The sequence below is a fragment of the Pteropus alecto genome, unplaced genomic scaffold (genome assembly GCF_000325575.1).
Source record: "Pteropus alecto unplaced genomic scaffold, ASM32557v1 scaffold95, whole genome shotgun sequence".
Lineage (NCBI taxonomy): Eukaryota > Metazoa > Chordata > Mammalia > Chiroptera > Pteropodidae > Pteropus > Pteropus alecto.
This window is the reverse complement of record NW_006441071.1, coordinates 24671648-24694948: the sequence shown is the minus strand read 5'-3', so window position 1 is coordinate 24694948 and position 23301 is coordinate 24671648. Positions and strand designations below refer to the sequence as shown.

At 38.3% G+C, this 23301-nt stretch overlaps 1 protein-coding gene and 2 pseudogenes across 5 annotated transcripts in view; 1 reads left to right on the top strand and 2 right to left on the bottom strand.

Annotated features, from left to right (window-relative positions):
* TLE4 (transducin like enhancer of split 4) overlaps positions 1–23301 on the bottom strand; it is a 140088-nt gene that overhangs the window by 11215 nt on the left and 105572 nt on the right. For all 5 annotated transcript variants that reach the window (XM_006918457.3, XM_006918458.3, XM_015594557.2 and 2 more), the window contains 6 exons: positions 8114–8233; positions 7187–7240; positions 6555–6707; positions 4992–5124; positions 4445–4638; positions 3873–3949 (listed from right to left, as the gene is read on the bottom strand). In XM_006918457.3, the coding sequence (XP_006918519.1) occupies positions 3873–3949; positions 4445–4638; positions 4992–5124; positions 6555–6707; positions 7187–7240; positions 8114–8233 (731 nt within the window). The remainder of the gene's footprint in view (positions 1–3872; positions 3950–4444; positions 4639–4991; positions 5125–6554; positions 6708–7186; positions 7241–8113; positions 8234–23301) is intronic.
* On the bottom strand, positions 10535–10653 carry LOC112485026 (annotated as a pseudogene).
* LOC112485063 lies at positions 17539–17657 on the top strand (annotated as a pseudogene).

Below are 23301 nucleotides of genomic sequence, written 5' to 3'. Positions count from 1 at the left end.
TCAGCAGGACATTCTTCGACTCAACCACAACCACTCTGTGAACACCTACTATGTTCCTCAAACTCCCTTAAGAATTTCAAGCTCCTACTTGCATTAAATAAATAATGTGGCCTTCTGTTTGCTACAAGTATATGTAAGATACACAAACCAGAAAAAAATAAAGCTCTAGTATGGACTTATTATCAGATTTCAACAAACTCTTTGATGTGTACATAGGAGAAAGTATTAAAATAAGTAATAAAAGCCAACCTTTCTAGGAATCAGAGAAACTCAGGCTTGAAGAGCTATTCTTTTTCTACCCAATTAAACGCTTCAGTAAGTACTTCCTATCCACATACTCTTATGTATCGTGCTAAGAATACAGTATCAGGTAAGGCACTGGCCTTGCCCATAAATGGCTTATAATCTAGGAAATGTGATGAGAAAAATATGTGACTATAATACCATGTGGAAGATGCAAAGTGTGAAGTTTTATGGTCAAAAAGAAAACGATAAGTCTTATGTTTCATGAGAGACAGTACTAGAGATGGATTTTAGAGAATGAAAGGATTTCACTAACAAGAGGAAGATGGAAAAACAATTCTGGGGGCAGGAGAACAAGGGCTCTAAAAGAATGAGGTGAAATGATCTGGGTAATTTCTAAATTGGTTTTAACCCAAGGATTCCTTTATTCATCAATGATTCCATATTAAGTGGTTGGAAGAGCTGGAAGGTGAGGAACAAAGTCGATTTTTGGCTTATGCTAAAATTAAACTATGTTGTCATTCCAATTACATATTGAGTGGAATCCTTGCTAATTTACCAGAATAGACAAGAGGATCCAATGCGAATTATCAAATAAATGCTATTCTATTCATTAGTTTGGAACATGCATTTAATTAAAATTTTTGATAATATCCAGCAATTCATTTTGTAAAAATAATTAGAACAGAGATGCTCAACTCTTTTAAGTCTTTCTGGAGAAAGGCAGTTACACTGTGAATATATATGGTGGGGAAGACCTTCAGGTGATTTATGTTCTAGCACACAAAAAATATAGTTTTTCTGTTGAAATATATACACAACACAAAGTTTCAAAATTCTCTATCTTATCTGAAGAACATCATCATTATAATCTTTCTGTAAAAATCTATAGTGAAAGTATATTATCTCTATATGTGAATGTGAATTTATGTCTTGATGCCCTGTTATATAAAAACATACCAATAATAAGAACATGTAGTCTAATTTACTCAATCTAATCTTCTTGGCCCATTTCCGTCCCCTATAATACATTCTATTATGTAAGAGGTTGAAAAACAGATAAAACCTTGGGGCAAAGCTGTATAGAAAGTAATGCTCTAGTTGGCTGAATAGCCACCATGAAAGAAACGTGGTACTAAACATATATTATCTTATTTCATCCTCATGCCTTCATCAGGAGGTGCCAGCCCTGGTTTATACAGATGAGCCGAATGAAGTTCAAAACGTTAAAAAATTGTATAAAGTCACTCTCTTCCTAGTTGTTGACTGGCAAAGTCAAAATCAAACTTCAATCTGTCTCACTCCAGAAGCCATACCCTGTGGATTCTCTTTGGGACTCCTGGTGTCATTTGTCAATTGCATCAGGTGTGACTCTACCACTCCCAGAAACAAAAATCTTCAACCATACCACAAACCTACCAACGCCCCCGCAACAACAACGACGACAACAACAACAACAACAACAACAACAAAAAGGATCTCAAAATTTTTATAATGCTGAGAGTCAAGACTCAAGACTGGGGAGAGGAAGGAAGCTCAGCTTGAGGTGCAAAAGCACCCCTGGAATCAGACCAGCTGTGATTCTACAATAGTTCAATTAGCCTAAACTCCCAAACCCCAAAGGTTGTCGTTGCTTCTTTAAATACATCTAACAAACTTTCACCCCTTGTGGCCTCTGGGCAGCAGCTGAGATGAGAAGCACCACCACATCTGCTCCGGTGGTTTTGCTATAGCTGTGGGTGTAACTGCTGATAACTAAGTGTAACTGTGGTAACTGTACACGGGATGATGCTTCTTCCAAAGGAACCCCTCCAACCCCAAAGCTTCACGTGAAACTTGGAGGTATTTGAGTTATTTGACTAATTCTTTGACTTTATTATTTAGTCGCTGCTTGAAACAGACCAAACGTTAACTTTCAAATACATCAGAGTTCTTGTTCAACAAGACTTGTCAGTCAGTAAACAACTTTTTGTAGAACACACATAAGTACACAGAATTGTATGATAACTGATTATACCCTCAACTCTCAAGGAACTCAAAGTATAATTTTCCTTGCCTTCCATATTAATCAGTCAAGTATTTACTGAGCAACTTGACTATGGAGCAAACATTGTGTTTGATCCGACAGGGAAGTTAAGGGTAGAGTCTGTAGAGAAGTTACAAAAGGAACGACCAAGAGTTTGACATACCAAGTGGAATGTGAAGAGTCAAGGTCAGGAATGGTAACACCGAGGGGCAGACAACTTGGAGAGAGAAAGAGGACACATAGGAAACAAAAGGGTAACAACTAAGTTCCTGAGTGTAAAGAAGTGAATAAATAAGCAATGGGAAGTTAGAGAAGAGAGAGATCATTCATTCATTCATTCAATAGGTATGTACTGTGATCAAGAACTATGAACTAAGTACTGAACTAGGTACTGAACGAGGTACTGGAGCTACTTCTATAACTGAATAAGCAGAGTTCTTCAGCTCTGCTATCATGGGCCTTATATTCAAGTGAGGAGAGTCAGATAATGGCTCTAGACAAGTATGAAAAAGGCAAGGAACAGAAAAAGGACAATGACAGGGAAAAAAGAAGGGAAGGATACTATTTTAGATAGGGTTGTCAGGGCATAATGCTCGTAAGTGACATTTTAACAGAGACCTGAAGTGAGATAGCAGGCCACAGAAAAAGTGTGCAGAAAGGACCAGAAAGAGCAAATGCCCCAAGGCGGGTAAGCCATAGAAAGAATGAGACCTAGCTGCTACTGAGGGTCAAGTTTGGTATATGTGCTGCTGAAGCGAGCACCTGAATGTCAAGTTTGAAAAGCAGAGGGCAGGTAATGAAGCACTAGCGACTGGGAAAGCAGCATGTGTATGGTGAGAGAGGATGCCAATGGAAAGAGCAATGAGAATAAAAAACACATAAGGCAGGGAGGATCTGAAAGGATGCTTCCCAAAAGAGAGGAAGGAGGAAGCAAGCTGACATTTTAAAGGAAAAACCAGTGTTATTTTACAATAAAGTCTTTGTATCTGGGAAGATGAAGCCAAACAGCAGAGAGAACTTGTGCATAGGTAATAATCAAAAGGTACACTAGATTGAAATGAGGGATGTGGAATGAGATATGGTGAGATCAGGATGTGTTTGTGTTTTGCCTTCATGACTCAAGGGAACTGTGAATATAGGACTCCAAATATCCAGCTCCTAAGACATGAAGCCAACTGAGCAAGCCACCTTTTCCAGAAACACAAATGAGCATAAAACCATACTTCTTTTTTTTCAGTCTTTGAAGTTTGGCATGTCTTTTCCCAACATGCTCAAATTTTGAGCATCTACGTTTGCATATAAGACTTTTTTTTTTTTTTTCAAGGCAACAAAAGAATTGCCTTGAAAACAGTTAACAGACATAGAGAAAACCTGACTGCTGGAGATGCCTCAGCAATTTGCATTTCCATATTAGAAGCTCAAGATTTTCAATTGAAAACACAAAACTCCACTTCATTACCTCTTTCCTGTGCTAAGAGAAAATGGAAAATACTTTGCAAGGAAAAAAATACAAGCTGTGGAACTCCCCCATACTGTCTAGCAGTACTCAAAGTCTAAATGGACAGGGCCTGGCACACAGACAGCACAGGGCAGAGGTACTCACGGTTTTCCTCCTGGAATGCCCGTCAGGTTTGGAGGTATTGCTGGCACACGCATGTGATGGTGTGGATCAAATCCAACCTAAAAGTTATCCCAAGCAAAACAATAAAAACAGACACAGTTATATTCACTTATTTCATCCTACTCAATATATTTTCTAAAACCTAGGAGACTAGATCCATTAAAAATAAGATTTTAGAAATATATACAAAAATATTTATTGATAAAATGATAGGATGCTTATGATTTAATGGTAACATATTTGAGAGTAGCACAGACATAAAAATATACTAATAATTATTCATGCTCATGATGGAAACAGTGTTCACTATATTATTATACTATTTGCTATACTTTTGTAGGTTTAAAATTCTCTTAATGGAACACTAAGTTAAAAAGAAATTTCCTCACCTTACTAAAGAAAATGGATCTCATATATAATTACATATATAATTTATATAGTTTATAAATACATGCTATAAATAACTTGAACTATAAAAACTTCATTAAAAGAATATGTATGACAATCCTCTGCACTCTGAAATATTCTTATTTTGTAAAAACCCACAAACACACCACTGGTGATCTCCCGTAGGCGGCAGCTGCAGCAGCGGCCGCGGCTGCTGCGCTCATCTGCGGGGAGATGTTGTGCAGTCCAGCGTAGGCAGCTCCAGGGCTGGTCAGCTCCCCATTCATGCCAGCGTGGGGCACGATCCCAAACGGGGTTGGATATGGACAAGGAACTGCCATTGGGGTCCTCAGGCTTGAGGCTACAGACCAAAGTGGAAGGAAGAAATCAAAACCAAGAACATAGGAAACAATAATGACGTAAGACATTCTGACATATATTAAAAAAAAAGGATTAATGGTTTGAATAAGCTGATTTTAATATCCTTAAAATTCATTCAAGCCTTCATCAAGGTTCATTCATCCACCTTATTTTATTGAACGCAATGTGCCAGATGTGATACATGCCAGGTGTTTGGTTTGGGTTAAATAACTGTGAAACAGCCATTCAATGCTACTTTTATTAATATTCTTAATGAATTGCCTTCTTTAAATCATTTTACTTTCTTTAAAAACCAGCAACATAAAGATGTAGAAAAACGCTTTTCTTACTAACCCAAGGGGTCGACGCCTGGCGGTTTTCCAGGTACAGGCCTCAGTCCAGGAGTAGAATTACTGCCTGGGGTGGGTGCATCAGTTCGCGGAGTAGGGGTATTAGACTTTGAAACAGGAGTAGTAGATTTTTCATTCTAACAAGAAATGTAATAATGTAATAAAATACACTGGCAATTAGAACACAGTTTTAACGATGATGTTTAAAAACAATGTTTAATAACAATGATGCTTTAAATTTAAAAAGGTTAAAAAAAAGGAAAGAAAAAAATGGAAAAAGTTCTTCAGCTTAGGCCTTTATTTTCATTAGTTAAAAAGAGCTAGTAGATTTTTCATTCTAACAAGAAATGTAATAATGTAATAAAATACACTGGCAATTAGAACACAGTTTTAACGATGATGTTTAAAAACAATGTTTAATAACAATGATGCTTTAAATTTAAAAAGGTTAAAAAAAAGGAAAGAAAAAAATGGAAAAAGTTCTTCAGCTTAGGCCTTTATTTTCATTAGTTAAAAAGAGCTAAAAAAAAAAAAGAAAAGAAAAGAAAAAAGAGTTCCCTGAGACCACAAAACCAATGTTCAGGAGGACATATACTGAAGCTAAATTGAGGGTAGAGTAACCAGTTTCCAGGAAACTGGTTAGAGTCAGACGGAGGCCGACAAATCATGCATCCTGACTATGACCGCCACTGGCTGGTGGCTTTGATTTAAGACTGAGTGGTTTGAGTTGGGCTTCTTGTGGATTGTTCAAGTTATAAGGGGCTTCCTGGTTAAAAGGTCCCATTAGAAAAGATCCAAGCCTGAATTGTCCTACAGATCAGCACAGAGGAGTTACTATTAAAAGAAGGCCAAAAGGCCAAAAGAAAACAAAGGAAAACTTAATCTAGCCCTCTGTCAGACATATCCTCCTAATTTGCAGATAAACTGACAAATTTTCTTTCCTTTAAGCTGTGAATTCAAAAGGTTATTTAAAAATTGAATTTGTTAAGGAAATAACTTGTGAGGAAAAAGGAAGACACACCACACAAAAATGCAATTAATTACACAGCCACAGAAGAAGGAGTGATAGGGAGATTATCCTGACTTGCAAGCAGTTTCATTTTGCATTTGTGATTTGTGGTGTGAGTCAAGGTAAATGACAGATTACTTTTTAGATAGCAAGGGAAAATTATCACAGTAATATATAGCTTGGTAATTCAAACAAAGGCAGCAACAAAATCAAACCCAAGCCAAAGACTAAATTTACCATAAACCACAGGTGACAAAATCATCTCTGTAACCCAAGTGTGTATTTCTTCATCTCCACTAAGATACGTTTCAGTCAATTTCCCTATATCCCTTCCCCTAGCCTTGCAAAAAGACTCACAAAACAAACATCCATCACTGACAATATTGTGTTCCAGAAATATTTTTGTCGATTAAACTTGAATGCTGAACAATATACATACATTTGGAAATACAAGTCTTATAGAAAAATGAAAAAAATACAAAATTCAAAAAAAAAAAAAAATCAAAGCCAACCACCCTGAAACAAACAACACTGAGAAGATGGTAAAGAACTGCTTACAAGGCTAAGTTCTTTGGATTTGGAAGAAGGAGTGCTGCTGGAGGATGCGATTGAGGCTGGGCTGATTGGGGCATCCTTCTTGAGCAGCCGAGTCTTGTCCAGGCCATTCTCCCTTGGGGAATGTGCTGGGCTCCCTCGAGGGGAAGATGGATCCTATAAAGGAACATCTCGGATATTAATATAGCATAGTGCATTCATAATGCTGGAGTACTTGGGTGAGGGTGTTTCTAGCCAAAAGTATTTAACAGCTTAGAAGCATCAAATGTCCTAGAATAGATAAGTCTCACTGAATCACTGAAGAAAATATACAGTATCTAGGTTGAAGAAAACATTACAAAATTTTAGTAGTATTTATTTAAAACAAAAACAAGAATTCTACAAATTTGCAAGTCACTTGTAGGCTAACCACGGATGTCTAGTGTGCATTCATGGTTGGTAGCAAAACACACTTGTGCATCATAAAAAAGAAGAGCAATAACAAAAGGATCAGTAACATGTAAAATCGGTAATACATAAAATTTTCAGGTAAATCCTTTTAGAAATTAAGAACACACTGTGGATAGTAATTGTTAGGACACTAGTCATTGTTAGATCTGGGTAAGAAAAGGAAGTTAAATGAGCCACAGATATACCTCATTGGAAACGTCAACCACCAAGTTGTCATCACTCTTCTCACCATCACTGTCCTGCATTGACAAATAAGAAGTATTATTTCCTCCCATAGCAAAAAGAAAAAAAAAAGGCTAGATTTACCCTAGATAAGTTCAGACTAATTCCTCACGTCTCATAAAAATGAACTGCACCAAACAGTACTAAACAGTCTACGATATACTTTTACTATATTCTTTAATCCTCGTGATGAAGTTCTGAGGTAGGTAATATGATGATTCCATTTTACAGTTTAAAAACAATTGGTAAGTAGCTCCATTTTAAAGTTGGAAGGTTTCACATGAAAATTTTAATTTTCGGGTTTTTTTTGAAGCCTGCTATCTTGCAGGACACCATCACAGAAAGCAAAGTGGGGACTGATTGCCTCCATACCAGTCCCATCTAACTTACTCCCTTTATTATGTGACCTAAGGACTAGTTACTGAAGAAAAATGACCATCAAGCCATGACAGGGATATCTCTGCAAGCCATATTGCACAAAACTTGCTATGTGTCTTAGCACAGGAGTTCATCTAGACGTTTTAACAGAATTTCTATGATTTTACATTTTTCCTTAACATTTCTAGCTGACCACAAGAAATTCAGCCACTGTGAAATATATGGAGGGAAACAAATAAATCTACAGAAGTAATAATATGAAACACCCAAATATTCTATTTGTTGCCAGACAGAGCATTCTATTCTCGCTCACACACCTGTGCACTTACCTGCACACACACAGAACTTTGGTTAGTCAATTAAGGCACCGCTATAACTGCAATAAAATTTTTTCCCAAGGATGTTGTTACCCTTTATTTTAGTTTTCATTGGTAATAGTCAAAGGGTAAAATGGCTACTGATAAGAAGCAAGGTAAACTGGCCTCCCCCACAGCAAAGGTGAATGAACATACATAACGAGTTGCAATTTCCTTTTCTTCGGTTTTCTGCTTTTTGCTATCAGAGGAGTAGTCTGTGGAGTTCCTGTGCTTCTCAGCACCTCGGAAACTGGCTGATGGGGATACCGAAGAGCTCTGAAATTAGAAAGGGAAACAGGGTTGAGAAATGATGAGCCATTTAACAGTGTGATTTTTAATCATCTGAGACTTTATCTACTTTGTATTCATTAGTATACATTTGCGAAGCTGTTAAGAGGAGACAGGAGAGAGGGAAGGAGGTGAAAGGAAGAAGAAAACAGAGGTATAAGAGAAAAATAAGGAGAAAGAGAAAAACAGAAAAGGAATGGGGAAAAAAGGAAAGAACAAGACAGAGGAAACAGAGATGGGACAGAGGAGGCAGAGGAATAAAAAGGGAAGTAAGAAATAATGCAAATCCAAAAGACAGAATAGGTTTGGTCTAAAGGAGATATTTATATTATACTGTTGAAGCACTTTTTAGAGAGTTGAGAAAGGTAGCTGATACAAGAGAAATAAGGAAGAAAGAAAAGAAAGGCTACTTTTTTTCAAGATTGCTGGTTTATGGGAAGCTAGTATTTCAAGACTCTAAAGTGAAACTGAATAATTTAGAGTCCAGCTTGAAAGATAATTAGTAATTCTTCAATGAAAAAAAGAGGAGAGGTACTCTTTGGGGATTCAAGCACCCCAAAATGGTGACCATGTGACACAAAGGTCATATTTACAGAATTTGCTTAGTCTTGAACCTTAAAGGGCCTGGAAGATGCAGGGTGGCAGGTAAAACAAAAACAACAAACGACCCACAAAAACTCACATCTGCAAAAATGTACTTTATTCCTGACTTCTAGAGTTATCATGAGCCTGCTTCTTTTTATCTCTGGAAACTCAGAAATCTGTTAGGAACAGAGAACAGAGAAAGGTGGTCCCTCCCTCTTGGGATCATGATCAGGGGTGATCTCTATGGGTTCAAACTATATCTATTATCTCTCCTCTTCCAAAGAGCTCTCAATGAGAAGTGTCCCATACACAGAAAACAAACACTGATGACAAGAAGCCAGAGAATGAGTCTGTCTGCCATTAAGGCCAGGTAGTTACTAGGTACATTTAGATGGTATGGGAGCTTAAAACCATGGATGTAAATGTGAAGAAAACATTGATAAAAACTGTAAATAACCTTAAGATTAAGTTTCAGAAAGACCAAACAGAAGCTCTACACAAAGGTGAGGTGCAAGAGAGGGAGCAGGGCTGAGTGCAGGGCTAACCTGCTGAGAGTGGATTATAAAGGCCTGAGGAGCCAAGTCCCTCAGGAGGGCACTAGGGCAAGAATCCAAGAGCTAAATTAACCCGGCCTGTGGGGAGGAAAGGGATGATCTTGGAGGGCAGGGGAAAGAATACTTGGAATAAAAAAATAAAAATAAAAATAAAAAAGTTCTAGGAAGAACAAAGAATCACCACCAGAATATCTGCCTGGCATCCGAATCATTTCAGAAAACTGTTAAGTAAAGCTCTCCTTCATTTATAACTTTATTCATCTTATATAAAATTAACACCCTTGTGCTTTTTTTCTCTTTATCTAAGTCTGTTAGTAGTAATTAACATTTATAATGACACACAAAATTTCCAAATTGCTTTTTAATTAACTATGGGTGGCAGTGTGATAGCTAGAACTTTTGGCTCTACATTCCATTTTACTTCCACTGAACCATAATGCCACATATGTTTTTGTGGCTAAACTGTCAAAGCATGTTGTTAAGAGGAAAACCAATAAACTTTTCCACACCTGGGCTGGTATAGCTACCAAGAGATCACCCCCTAGTGGTCAGCTACAGTGATGGCACTCCGCAGCCAGCTCTAAAGGTAGGGGTGGAGGGTGGGAGTTTGGAGGAGGAGAAAGATAAGAATGACCAGTAACTGGGTTCCCATTGATAGAGACTGGATATTTCTTCCAGTCCCTCTCAAGGTTTTATATGACTACTCCAAATGTATGCACTGAACCTTGTAACTATTCCTACTCAAACATTCACCCTTAAGCAGAACAGATGGCAGGCATTGTTTAGTAAGGCTAAAGACTGAAGCAAAATATTAGAAGCCAAACAATTTTAAAAAGTGGAACTTTCATATATCTCCACTGAGTTCTATTCCTCACCCCAAAGCCATAACACTTGGTTCAATGCTCTGCTTTGCTTTCACACCATGACCCAATGCAATCGGGTTTTTATAATCATCAGTCCACTGAAATCATGCAAACAAACATCATCTGTGAGCTATTACCTACCATATTTAATGCCAGGGAAAAAAAAGCCCAAATTTCTGAGTATAGCTATTTTTTTTTTTTTTTTTTTAAGGCAATGAAACCTTTGGTTGACCTCACAGATTGCAAGGACCTTGTCAGCTTACAATCCCCTTATTTTTCATGTTTTACACCTACAGCACCTGGTCTTCCTAAATTGTCTCCCATCCAAGTACTAAGCAGGCCCGACCCTGCTTAGCTTCCGAGATCAGATGAGATCGGGCTTGTTCAGGGTAGCATGGCCGTAGACTGAGTATAGATATTTTCTAAAGCCCTTCACCCCATGCCCCAATCCAGAGTTTTGGCCTTGTCTCAGCACAACGAGCTTGTTCCCCTGTGCTCTGTTTATTTTCATTCCATCTGTAGCCTTTTTTCCTGGCTTATAAGAATGCCCTTTCCCTCAGTATCTTCCTTTTGAAATCTCTTCATTCTTAAAAACCAGCTCTAATATCACCTTTCAAAGATCCTTCAGACACAGTCAGGCAGAATTAATCACTCATTCCTCTTTGTTCTCTTAATATTATGTTCACCCAATGAGTAGAGCACTCACAGTCAATTTATGGCTATTTGTCTGCAAGGCCACTTCGCAGACCAGGCTGTAGGTTCCCAAGAAGCGGGTGAAGACAGAAGTACCCGGCAAAGTTACCGGCACAGAACTGCACAGAAATGTTTGCGAACACAGATAACTAAACATCCACTTGTCACTCCATCTTATCCAAAATTCATGGGTTACACTCCCTTTCTGAGGGTTTCTAGGCTAAACGGCTCCACAGGAAACCATTCACTAGAGTAAGATCTGAGTAGGGACGCCCCTTGGAACTGGCAACTCAGGAACTCTGCCCCTTCTACTACTTCCCGATGCCTTTGTCCCAGTAATTTGATATTTTATAAGGAAAAAAAAAAAAACCTGAATGTATATGTGTATATGATTAACAACTATCTGAGCCTTTTGATTCTTACACTATTGAAAGTTATTTCTACTGTTTAAAAGGAAAAATGTATTTTTAAACAATGAAATACTTTCTTAAAAATTAATACTAAATGGTAATGCTTTAGACTTTTATGCTTCTTTATTGGGACACACGTACAAATAGCTTTATTTATTTATTTTTAAATGGCTGTTTCAGGCCCTGTGAGCAGTATTTTATTTGTGAATTTTACTACAGAACAGAGTTATACTTTAGAGTTTCCTGGTAGAATGATAAAGAAGTTAATTATCGCTAGCATTTAAAGGTTAAGCTAAACAATGGTTACTGTGGCAATAAACTGTTTCAATAACATAACTGCTCTGGAATCAAACTGAACTTGGCATGGACTCTTATGATGAATCTGACAAGTCCACCATTCTACCACCAGAAGATAACTTGGATCATAGCTGGACATGTGAAGAGGAAGAATTACATAAATACTGATGAAGTCATGCCTTTACAAGGAAAGCTTATTTTCATTTCTTTATTGTTACTTTAGTAGCTTAGCTAGGTTAGATATTTCCCTAGCTTACTAGAGCTGCATCATGACTATAAATCTACAAATTTAGAAACAATAAATGTATATCTTTTCTCATTAGTTTGATCATGTAAACATACCAGCAAATTTATTGTGAACAGAGAGTTACAATCACAAGCAGTGGCCAATCCAAAGAGGGCAAAATACCTTAAATATAAATGTTGAGTAAAAAGCTCTGAAAAATAAAGTAATAACCTAGAATTAACTTTTTTAAAAAAGTGCTGTATTTTTAAAATTCAGAGGTATAAGTTTAATTAAAGTAAAAGAGGAGGGAAACAAACAAGGAGAAACCAAGGAAAAAATAAAGTTTACAAGTCTTATTAAATGGAAAATCCTAATTGCTTTGGTAGTAAAAGATAAGCTTTATGACAGTTATTCCTAACATTATAAATCATGTTATCTCAAAATAAGAAAAATTCTAGATCCTAGTTTGAAATCCAGCCTAGACTTTACTATGCCTATTTGACCAAGTCAGCTAGAAAACTGACACCTCCAGCAATCTAAAGGGATAGCCCTGCCCCTTTATCTTTACTTCTTTGCCACCTCCAGATCAAAGAAGACCATGTATGAGAAAGAGTTCTCTATACATCTTCCTCCCCTCCAAAAAAGAAGTACTGTAATAACTAGAAGATAACTTTAATAACTGGTAGCAGACTTTACTAGCAGGCAAGAGCATCTCTCCAGAGTTGGACTGCCTGGGTTTAAGTCTAGATTATTCCACTTAATGGGTGGGTAGTCTTGGAGATGTTGCCCAGGCTCAATTAATCTGTAGTTAACAACACCGCACCCATTCCTTCAAGGGGGCTGCTCTGAAGGCTAAGTGAAAGAATCCAAATAAGACACAGTCCCAGCCAGATAACTGAGCCCGCAGAAACAGTAACTCAGCACTATGACGGTGTACTGCACTCTATTTACTACAGAGCTAGTATAGATCTTCTATTTTAAGCCTCACATAAGGACTATTCTAGGCATTTGTGTAGCACTATCTCTCAGTAGAGATATACAGATGGTCCATAATGATAAGGTTTCAACAGGCTGCTATTATCCAAAACATATCTTTCGACAATCACAATAAGGTTTTGGTTACGTACTGCAGGCAGGACTAGGAATACCACCTCCACATTGGACTTTATAATCTGATATCAAATGTACATCGAGCTAATTCTGCTTTCCATTTGCATAGGTGCAGTGCTCAAACCTCCCTGTCCACTTACAAGATTTCAACCAGAAAGAATATGCTTGCTAAAGGCTGAGTGGAAACCATGATCAATTACCATTTGTTTGCTCATCAGCTATGCCTTCAAACATTCCATCTACCTGGCACGAAAGGGTAAATCAATTTTCAGACAGATATAGGGGATAATGATGGGTAGAGGGCACCATGAAAATCTGGCTAGGATAACCACAAGTCCTGGTTTGTTCCCACTCTACACTGTTGTCCAGGCCTCTCTTTACTCTCAAAACCAGTCCAAGTTAGAAGATAAATTATACTGCTACTCTATCTGTAGTTCATTCAGTACAGTAATTAGTTCCAGCCAGGAACAACTCAGGGGGAGTTTGTTTATGGAAGTGGAGGTGATGAGGATGGAGATGGCAAGCCCAAGAGCCCTGTAGACCCTTTATTATTCCATAACCAAAGTCCTCAATCATCATTTCCTCAGCAGAAACAAATACTGGTGACTTTCTTGAAAGGCCAAGGTACTGTTGGAGATCAGCAGGGACTCAGCCCACTCCTCCTTCTGAGCAGAGTTCTGGTTTTCAGGAGAAACTCTACAATCATGAGTCATCAGCATTAACTACGGTCACTGGTCCTCAGATCATTTCAATTATTAAATACGTTCGACAAGTTCTGAAGTCCTTAAAAGGAACATCCTGAATAAATCTACGTATACCAAACTCACAAGTACCATATCCCAGTGAATTTTTGATTGAGATTTTATTGTACAGTATTATACAAAATGTTTATTTACCCCTGCTCATAGCTTTTGTAACTGATAAAACATTTTAAAATTTATTATCCCATTTATAAGGAAATAACCAAGAGAGATGGAAAATATAATCATCAACCGGGAAAAATTAAATATAAGAACTTTAAGATAAAAATTATTTGGTCAAAATGCACATGTCTTACGTACTGACTCATAATACAAGCAGATTTATGTAAATTAGCTTAAAATTTATAGCATGCTAGTGGTGAAATACCTGAATATGGTAGAGCTCTAAGCCAGTCAATGGTGTCAGTTTACTGCTCATTATAGTAAAAATTTTTTAAATAACTGGCTTGATTAAGGAAGTCATTAAAAATTCAATCTGTATATAACCCTCAGAGAACTTGCTTTTTTCAAATTAACATAAATCAAAATTCACCTTCAAAAATTACTGGAACTTTCTGAAGACTTGGCCCTTGTTAAAACAAGATTTAATATAATCTCTCTATAAAGTAATGAGCCTGTTCTCAATAAATGTTTCACCTTTATAACATTTCATGAACAACATGTTCTTTAAAATGTTCTGTTGCTATATTTGTTTTTCAGCTTCTCTTCTGGCAAGAGAAACTTGGTTTAAGATAAATTTCTTTTGCAGACAATCAAAATTTTAACAAACCAGAGGAAGTGACAGAGGAATGATTAACAACTGACAAAGGAATGACCAGTGTCCACAATGATCATGCTATGGGTACTTGAGTCGGACAGCCCTGGGTTCAATACCAGGCTGGACCATTTGCTTGCTGTATGACCATGGACAAGTTAACAGACAGCACCACGCTTCCACCTCCTACTGGGTAAAACGAGGATAACAGGAGTACTTCCTCAGAAGGTTGCTGTGAGGATTACAGGAGAGTGCATATTGTGGAGCATGGTACCTTGCACTGTAAAGAGCTATTATTGCCCCTTGGCTAATGTGGAAACCACCACACAACCTTAGTTCACTTACGAACTCACTCAGTAAGCATTTACTGAATGAATACCCACGAAGTACAGAAATACAAAGATGAATGAAATATATAGCTTGCCCTCCAGCAAGCACCTATATTTCACGTTACTTAGAATACAAAAGTCCTACACTTTTTTTCCCTTCATGCAGTAGAATATATAACACTTCAATATTTAGTCATTCATGTTTTGTTTCCGTCATCTCAGCATTATGTAATACTTGGTCAGGATAAAATGCCGTAATAATTTATAAGGTATCAATAAAATTGATTTTAAATTAGAACATTATCTTAATGTCTTCTTGGAGTTTCTTGATTGTTATTTCCTCTTCCTGGAATAAAGCTGTTGGCTCTGCCCCAGAAATTTCATTAAATAGTTACTTTAGCTGGTGAGCTGAGCTGTTATAACATGCTTTGACACCAAAGATATAGGTATAATTCTTGTGTAGGAAGCTCAGCTTCCTCTCTTCACAGCCACTGACTATGTGTGGTTCAAACTGTGGGTCACATGAGGAAGCAACTGGGGAAATAAGAGAGAATGAGTACATCCCCTGACCACTGTTGGAAAGGAGAGCCCAAGCCCGAGCTAAATTAACCAAGCAATCTCTCTCCTGATCATTAGAGATGGCAGAGTATTAACAGTCTCCCAGAAACTGAAAAAAATTTCCAAGTGCACACAAATATTACACAAAAGTCACTTACATCTTTTAAACTATCTAATCATCCCAAAGACAATGCATGCTCTTCAATCCAATGGACTTCTTCAAGGTATGCAAGACTTAAACTAACATTCCTAAGTGTACTTGTCCTCCAGCAAGAAATCCCTTTCCTCATTCATACAGATTCTATAAATGTGGTATGCAGACGCTATGGAAATTATAGTCACATTCACCCATCACGTTTTTCTGGGATCCTTTTCTCTGTATAGCGCCTATAAAATATATCCTAAATAATTCATTCACCCATTGCCTTATAATCAATGTTACTAAGTCTCACTGACAAATAGTAATCAGTACGTGGATTTGACTGTCCTAAAAACAAAGGTGAGAGTGCTGGCAAAAATCTCCTTCCCGAATTTTCTGGAAAGGTTTATTGGCTTTAGACTTACTCTTATACTGTGGCTCTGTTCTTGAAACAAAATGTTAACGTACTCCTAACAGCTGCTTTGAAAGAAGCTGAAGCGGGATAGCTGCTCCGAGAAAATAAAGTGACTCAGCTTTAAGACTTGGCAAGCTATGTCTTAATGGGCCAGAATCCTCATTTAGTAACTATTAAAATTTATTGGAAAAAGTCTTTTCATGTTGTTATTTTTTCCAGTAAACTGTTTTAATCTATCTGAAAGGCTAAACATTTTTTTTTCTTCCAAAGAGTGTTAACTCCACAGAGTCTCATATATATTGTATATTATGGATGCAAATATATTCTATATAATATCGGATGGTAATTCAGCAGAAACAGAGAAGAAAACGACTGCATATCAATTTAAAGGTAGGCTGCCTAACAGTTTTAAGGTTGTTAATCCTTAAAAACTCCAGGTCTTTTTCATACCACACCGCGAAAGGGTGAAATACTTTTCAGTGATCATTTAGCCAATTTGGTCTTAAGGTCCCTTACTAAAATATTAAAGTCGGTTGTACTCTAGAACGAAACTGACAAATATAATGTGAATTACATATGTATTTAAAAATTTTCTAGTAGCCAGATTCTTAAAAATTAAAAATAAACAGGTAAAATTAATTTTCATCATACATTTAACTCAATGTATCAAAAAAATACCATGTCAACATGTAAACAACATAAAAATTATTAATGAGCTATTTTACATTATTTTCCTTTTTTAGTACATCTTGAAAATCTGGTGTGCACTTTACACTTACTTATAGCACACCTCAATTTGGACTGGCTACATTTTTAGTGTTCAATAGCCACATATCACTTGTGGCTACCACAATAGATGACGCAGGTCTAAAAGTTCTTGAATTCACAACAGGAATCAACACCCAGTAATAGAAGCATCTAGCACTTCATACAAGTACAGGCCTGATGTGGTTACTGCTTACCTTCTCCAATCTCAGCTGAAAGTCTCTTTCTCAGAGTGCTGGACACCCCATACTCATTTATCCCTCAGTGCAGGGCTTCTGCCAAGAACTCTCTTCGCGAGACTCTGAGTGGCTACGATCTTTTCATCTTTTATGTTTCAGTTTAAGTGCCACCTTCTCAGAAAGGTCTTGTCAGTGATGCTATTCAAGATGCTTTCTGGAAATCTCTACCATAGCCCCCTTTTTACTTCTTAGCATTTGTATTGCAGCCGTTATTTTGATTATTTGCTTGTCTCTTCTACTTGATTAGAAGTTCCAGGAAGACAAGGACCATGCCTGGTTTCATCACATGAAAATCCAAGACTAGCTTTGGTGCCTCAATTAACAGCTGCCGAACAAATGAATGAGTACGAAACTCGATCGGCTCATGCTTATGCACTTGTCTTCCTTGTTCCTGTATTATTTTCATTATGTTGAGATTAGAGATTATACATTCCTAAAAGGCATGTATTTATTGTACCTTATTTCTTTGTATTCTTAGCACTCAATATAATGACTGTCTTAGTCAGAAGAACAGCTGTGTGTATGTGGGGTATATGCAGGTGGCTGTATGTAGGCACACCAAAGGAAGAAGACAGCCTTCAAAAGTTATTTTGAGGTCTACGGCCATGCTACCTTGAACGAGCCCAATCCCATCTGATCTCAGAAGCTAAGCAGGGTTGGGCCTGGTTAGTACTTGAATGGGAGACCACCTAGGGAGACCAGATGCTGTAGGCGTTATAAGAAATAAATAATAAAAATAAGGGATTATACGCTGACAAGGTCCTTGCAATCTGTAAGGTCAACCAAGGGTTGCCTCGCCTGAAAAAAAAAAAAGTGATTTTGAAAATGATACGATGGCAAAACAATTTTCAGAACTATGGTGAAAAGATATTAAGCAGCAGCAGTACAAAAAATAAAACCGAAACAAAGGTCAGAATGGTGCTAGAGAGGAAAGGGTCAAAAGTGGTGCCTTTTCTCCTCCACCAATCAAGGGCACAGGCCCCCTCCCCCAAGGTCAGCACCAGGCTTGACCTCTGGGTGGTCATGTAAGGAAAATTGTTGAAGAAATGCATCAAGGCCGCCAATTCTTCTTCTTTATCCTAGAAGAGATAAATCTTTGGCAGAAGGAAGACATTTTTCAACTGGCTATCCCTCTCCCCTGTCGTCTTTCATCATGTACTCATCAGCTATTTGTGACAAGGAAGAGACAAATCTTATTCAAGTCTGACCATTGAAAAGGTAGGATTTAAATGAATCCTGCCTGACAGACCACCACATGCAGAATGCAGCATCAGCAGTTTTTCCATGGCTGCTCATTTAGAGAACAGGGATCCCTGGGGATCTCCTGGAAATGTTTACTCCTCAAGGGGAGGTATGTGGTAACGAAAAAAAATCTCTGTGGTAATGAAAAAAAATCTCTGTATTAACATTTTTTTTTCTAGATAGTAAGTCACCACTACACCGCTGACAAAAGAAAAGCCCACATATAGGGCAGATAAAAGACTTTTTTTTTTTTAAAGAGCTTTACATTGGTTCATTTTAAAATCATAGATGACTATCTTTATGTAAATTTTGAGTATGTAAAGCAATCTAAAGCATTAACATCAATTTAACTGAGACTTTAGTATACTGAGGAATGAAAACAAATGAGACAATAAGACACAGATACTTAGAGACATAATTTCAAATCGTTCCAAAGAAATGATTTCAAGCAGCAGTTGTCATTCGACAACTAGATCTAAAGATACAAGGGTTCGACAAAATATATAAAACATGGGAAGAACAGGATGATTCACTAAGCATGTGACAAGATTACCTGGTCTAACCAGGAAACAGCATTCTACTAACCAGGGCTGAAATGCTGAAAGGGGAGTCGGGTCATGGTCAAATCTCCCTGCTCCCCTCAGATGATCATAGGTCAGAGAGCTAAATTATAAGAGGACTACAGAAAATATTTCAGAGGCTCTGTCTATTTGCCATCCCCAAGCAACTGTGAGTGCTGCTCTGTAGCTCCCGCTTCTCTGACTTTTCCCTCTTCCATCCTCCCCACCCTTCACCCACGCCCCCGCCCTGCTGGCAATACCTCAGTCAATACTTAGTCCTGCCACTGGCACTATGGGCTAAAGAGGTTGTTGACCCTTATTCTAACATGTCCTTTTAGGTTAATTACTTTTGTATACTCGGTGTACCCGGTGACATTTAATCATTATAGTGCTACTCGGGTAAACAGAACTGAATGGAGCCAACTGCAATTTGGCATCGAGCTAAATGGTGCGGTAATAGCAGCATGCTGAAAATGGACTGGAAGAAAAAATACTTTCACTCACCACACTGAGAAACAAGGTGAATACCACTCGATCAATCACTATTTTATTAAAAACTAAGAACAATAGCTCAATGGTACATATTTGCTATTTAATACGAACTATGGCTGGAAGGACATCCTGCACTTTGTAATGTATGACAGTCTAGTAAGAGTTTACTGAATAAATGAATGAAAATAAAAGTAACTCCAACTGTCTGTATGACTTTTGTGGTACGTCTGTCTCTCTCTTTGCATGTGTGCGCACACACAAACACACATACACATCTCATCACAAGACAGTTCTCTGCTAATACAGTCAACAGTGTATTATCTTGCTAGTCTTTTGGTTTGTAAGCATCCAGGACATAGGAAAGTAGATGCAGGAGATCCCACAATCTACTGTTTGCAAGACAGCATCCAGGAGCACAGGATTAATAAAATGTCAAGTCACAGACCTTTGAGACACTAACAATGTTTGCTAAAACAGACAGCTATGGCCTTTTTGTCCCTGGGAAAGGAGAGTGGGTCAGAAAGGCCATTAGTAGACTTGACAGAGCTAGCCAGACCACTGGAGGTAGAGGGAATTCTGCAGAAATACTTTCAGTACTAGTTGGTAAATGGAAAAAATGAGGTTTCACTCCTCTATCTGAAGAATAACTGACTTTGCAAGCAAAGTATTGTGTTGTGATGTCAGTAGAATCCTACAAGTGTAGCTAAATGGCTAATCTGTTGGCAATGTGCTAGTCACTGGGGACACAAAGTGGATAAGGCACCAGTTTTACAGTGCTGTGGGGTCTGGAGGGAATGAGATGGAATGGAATAATTACAGGCTCTACAGTGAGAGTACTCTGGTTTCAAATCTCAACCCCAGTACTTATTAACTGTGTACTGGCAAGTTAACCCCTCGAGGCCTCAATTTTCATACCTGTAAAACGTAGATAAAGATATTTGTCCTACAGGATTGTCATAAAGATTAAATGAGATAACTATGTGAAGTGGCAGGCTACCTTTCATGCTTATGTATGGAATTTGCCCTAGAAGACAAAGGTCAAGCCTTTACTAGTAACCCAACCCAACTCAGGCAGCTGTAGGCCCTGAGAGCTGCTACGGATGTCTCCTCTTGGCCTTCCAAAAGAGGTCAGTGAGCACTTCCTCAAGCCTTGGATTCTGGGCAAAAGCCACTCTGTCCAGATTCATACGTTTCTGAAGGCATATTCTAGGCATCTACCTGCCCTCTAGGCTCAGTGCCCTTTTTCAAAGTTCTGCTCTTTCTCCTTATTTGTAGAACTCATGCCAAACATATCTTTTAGCATGACCTTGAGTTAGAGTGACAGAGTTAGCAAGACTAGACTTGCAACCCCAACTTCACTGGAACTTGACAAATAACTCTATAAAATGAGTGAGGTGTCAGGACTAATGGGGTAAAGGAGCACAGCATGTACCCGCTGTAAATAACTGAACAGCAGCAGTTGATGAACAGAGTCCCAACTATATGCCAGGCAGTTTGCTGGGCCGTAAGGCACTGACTTGGAACACAATTAAAAGAATAAATGAAGACCCTGCCCTCATAGAACACTAGTTATAGCAACGGGCCATAAAAATAAAGTTAACTAAGTTATTATTAATAAAATTAAGAAAAAATAAGTACAGATAACAGTGTGGTACAAAGGAGACAAACAGGATGCTAACACCGAAGACTAGGGACAGGGTGGTCAGGAATGGTCTCTTCAAAGAGATGACATTCAGACTGACATCAGAAGCAAAACTTGGAGCCAATCGTTTGAACAGCCAGGAAAAGAATGCTGCAGACAGAGGGAATGGCACATGCACAGGCCTCGAAGAAGGAGAAAACTTGCAGTGATACTGGAGGGAATAGAAAGCTGGATGCCAGCTGTGGAGGCACAGCATGATGGGACAATGCTGAAAGGAGAGTGGGGCTGGACTGTGCAGGGTCCAGGAGGTCTTGGTGAAATTTGTTTTTTATTTAAGTGCCATTGAAAGGGAGCGATTAGATGACACACGTTCTAAAAATCTCCCAGGAGATCTTCGAAAAGTTCTATGTGAGATGAGAGTCAGAGTCAAATTAAGACTTTTAAAAAGACTTCAGAAAAAATTATGTTGCCTATCTCCACCCTTGGTAATTAAGAATATAAACAACACTTAGTATATAACATAAACCTTATTTGTGTGCTAAAATTAAAATAGCAAAATTCTGAATCAAAGCTGAGCTGTCATCACTTTTGGTGTCCCTGCTTTACTACTGCTGTTAGCATGAGCTTAAGTGGGCCTGCCAGGTAATAGAACTTTGGCAGGGAAGGAGTGGTCCTGGGAAAGACACTGGTGTCTAGGACTGGAGGAGGTGCTAGAGAGGGGAGAAGAGGACGAATTTGAGAGAGATGTAGAGGTATAACCCAGTGACTCATACAAATATATGTATGTGTGTGCATGTGCGTATGCATGGGTACGTGTACGTATATATGTATGTATATGATTAGGATGGAATCAAGTTTGTCAACATACTGATGTCATCTTCATGCATCTGCAATTTGATATAGGTTCTTACTGGGAAAAGAAAAGGCAAGAGTCTTAGGTATCCCATAAGAATGCTTGCAACCTGAAGGACCTCATAGGGCTTGCATCCTCCAAGGTTTATCACAAAAGGGGAAAACACAACTGGGAGGTTTAGAACTACTGATCTAATCAACCTGAATTACATTTCCACAAAGTGGTAGACCAGTATTTGAGATTAGATGCTAAAGAATAAATGCTGATCTTTACTCAAAGAAACTGACAAAGAAGACACTTTTCTATAATCAACAAAAAACTGAATTATAAGAGCACAGGGAGACATTAATAAGAAAGGGGCCTCTCAGGTTTCAGAGTAACTGGGGTTTATCCACTGAGGCTTTCCATGAAAGACAGGCCCAGGAACTGCCAGGCCCCAACCAAACCTGGACTGCAGCGTGTCTGGTATGTGAGGAGGCTAGGTAAGTTTTCGAAGAAATGGAGGAGTAAGACAGAACAGCAAAGCTCCTAAAAGCTGTCTTGTTTCTGGCATGGGTCATGGGCTGGGATGAGACAAGCTGACAGGTTGCAAACAAAATTCAAGGACTGGGAAGTGGTTCTCAACCCTGGCTGCCTGTCAGAAGTACCTATGGAGCTTTAAAAAGTAGCACCCCCCCACACACACACCCTCACCTCTACCGGGCACTGTCTGACTCTCTGGAGGGGTGGTGCTTGAGCAACTTTAAAAAGTAATTCTCAAGTTGAGAACCTGAGGCATATTGAGAATGAGGAGGCACTGTGACTCCTGTCAACTAGAATTGCTCATCAATTGGAACTGCCTACCTACTAGCACCATGTCACCTCCAGCCCTTTCAGAGAACACAGTTAGCGGAGTGGTAGTGACAGCATCCCAGATATCATCTCCCTGTGGCTGTTCTCCTCAGGATGAACCACATTTAACTGGTAAGAAATGATGTCTTTAAAAACGAAATTCTGGAGTTGGGAGAGAGAAAAACTCAATCACGACCATGGCATAAGAGGAGGCAAGATGCTCTTTACACATTTCTGAAAGCCTGAATGTGGTGTTCCCACGTGTGACTCTACAATGCTGACAAAGTAATGTATTTTGAGTGCCATAATTAAAACAATAATCTCAATAAAGTGGGCATTACAAGATAATTGGCCATCCTCAGGTATTAAGCAAACTGTGGTAAAAGCCAAGGACACTCATCACCAAGGTCAATTACAATAATTACTTATCTGAATTACATTATTGCTATTGTAAACCTCACTTGATTAAAAAAAAAATCCAACAAAACAAAACAAAAAAAACACACTATAAAAACTGATTTAACACACACCACAGGGAAATGACCTGAGAAGGAGTTCTTGTTCTCGTTGCCTGATTACTGGTCATTTAAGAATTCCTATAATCAACTCTGCAGCACCTCCACATATATCCTATCCCTTTAAAGTGTATGTTTCTTCAGATCTGCAGTCTGAGTTTATTAAGGAAATATGCCTATCAGACATTAGAGAAGTGGCTTAGAAGAGCAAAATTCAGCAACG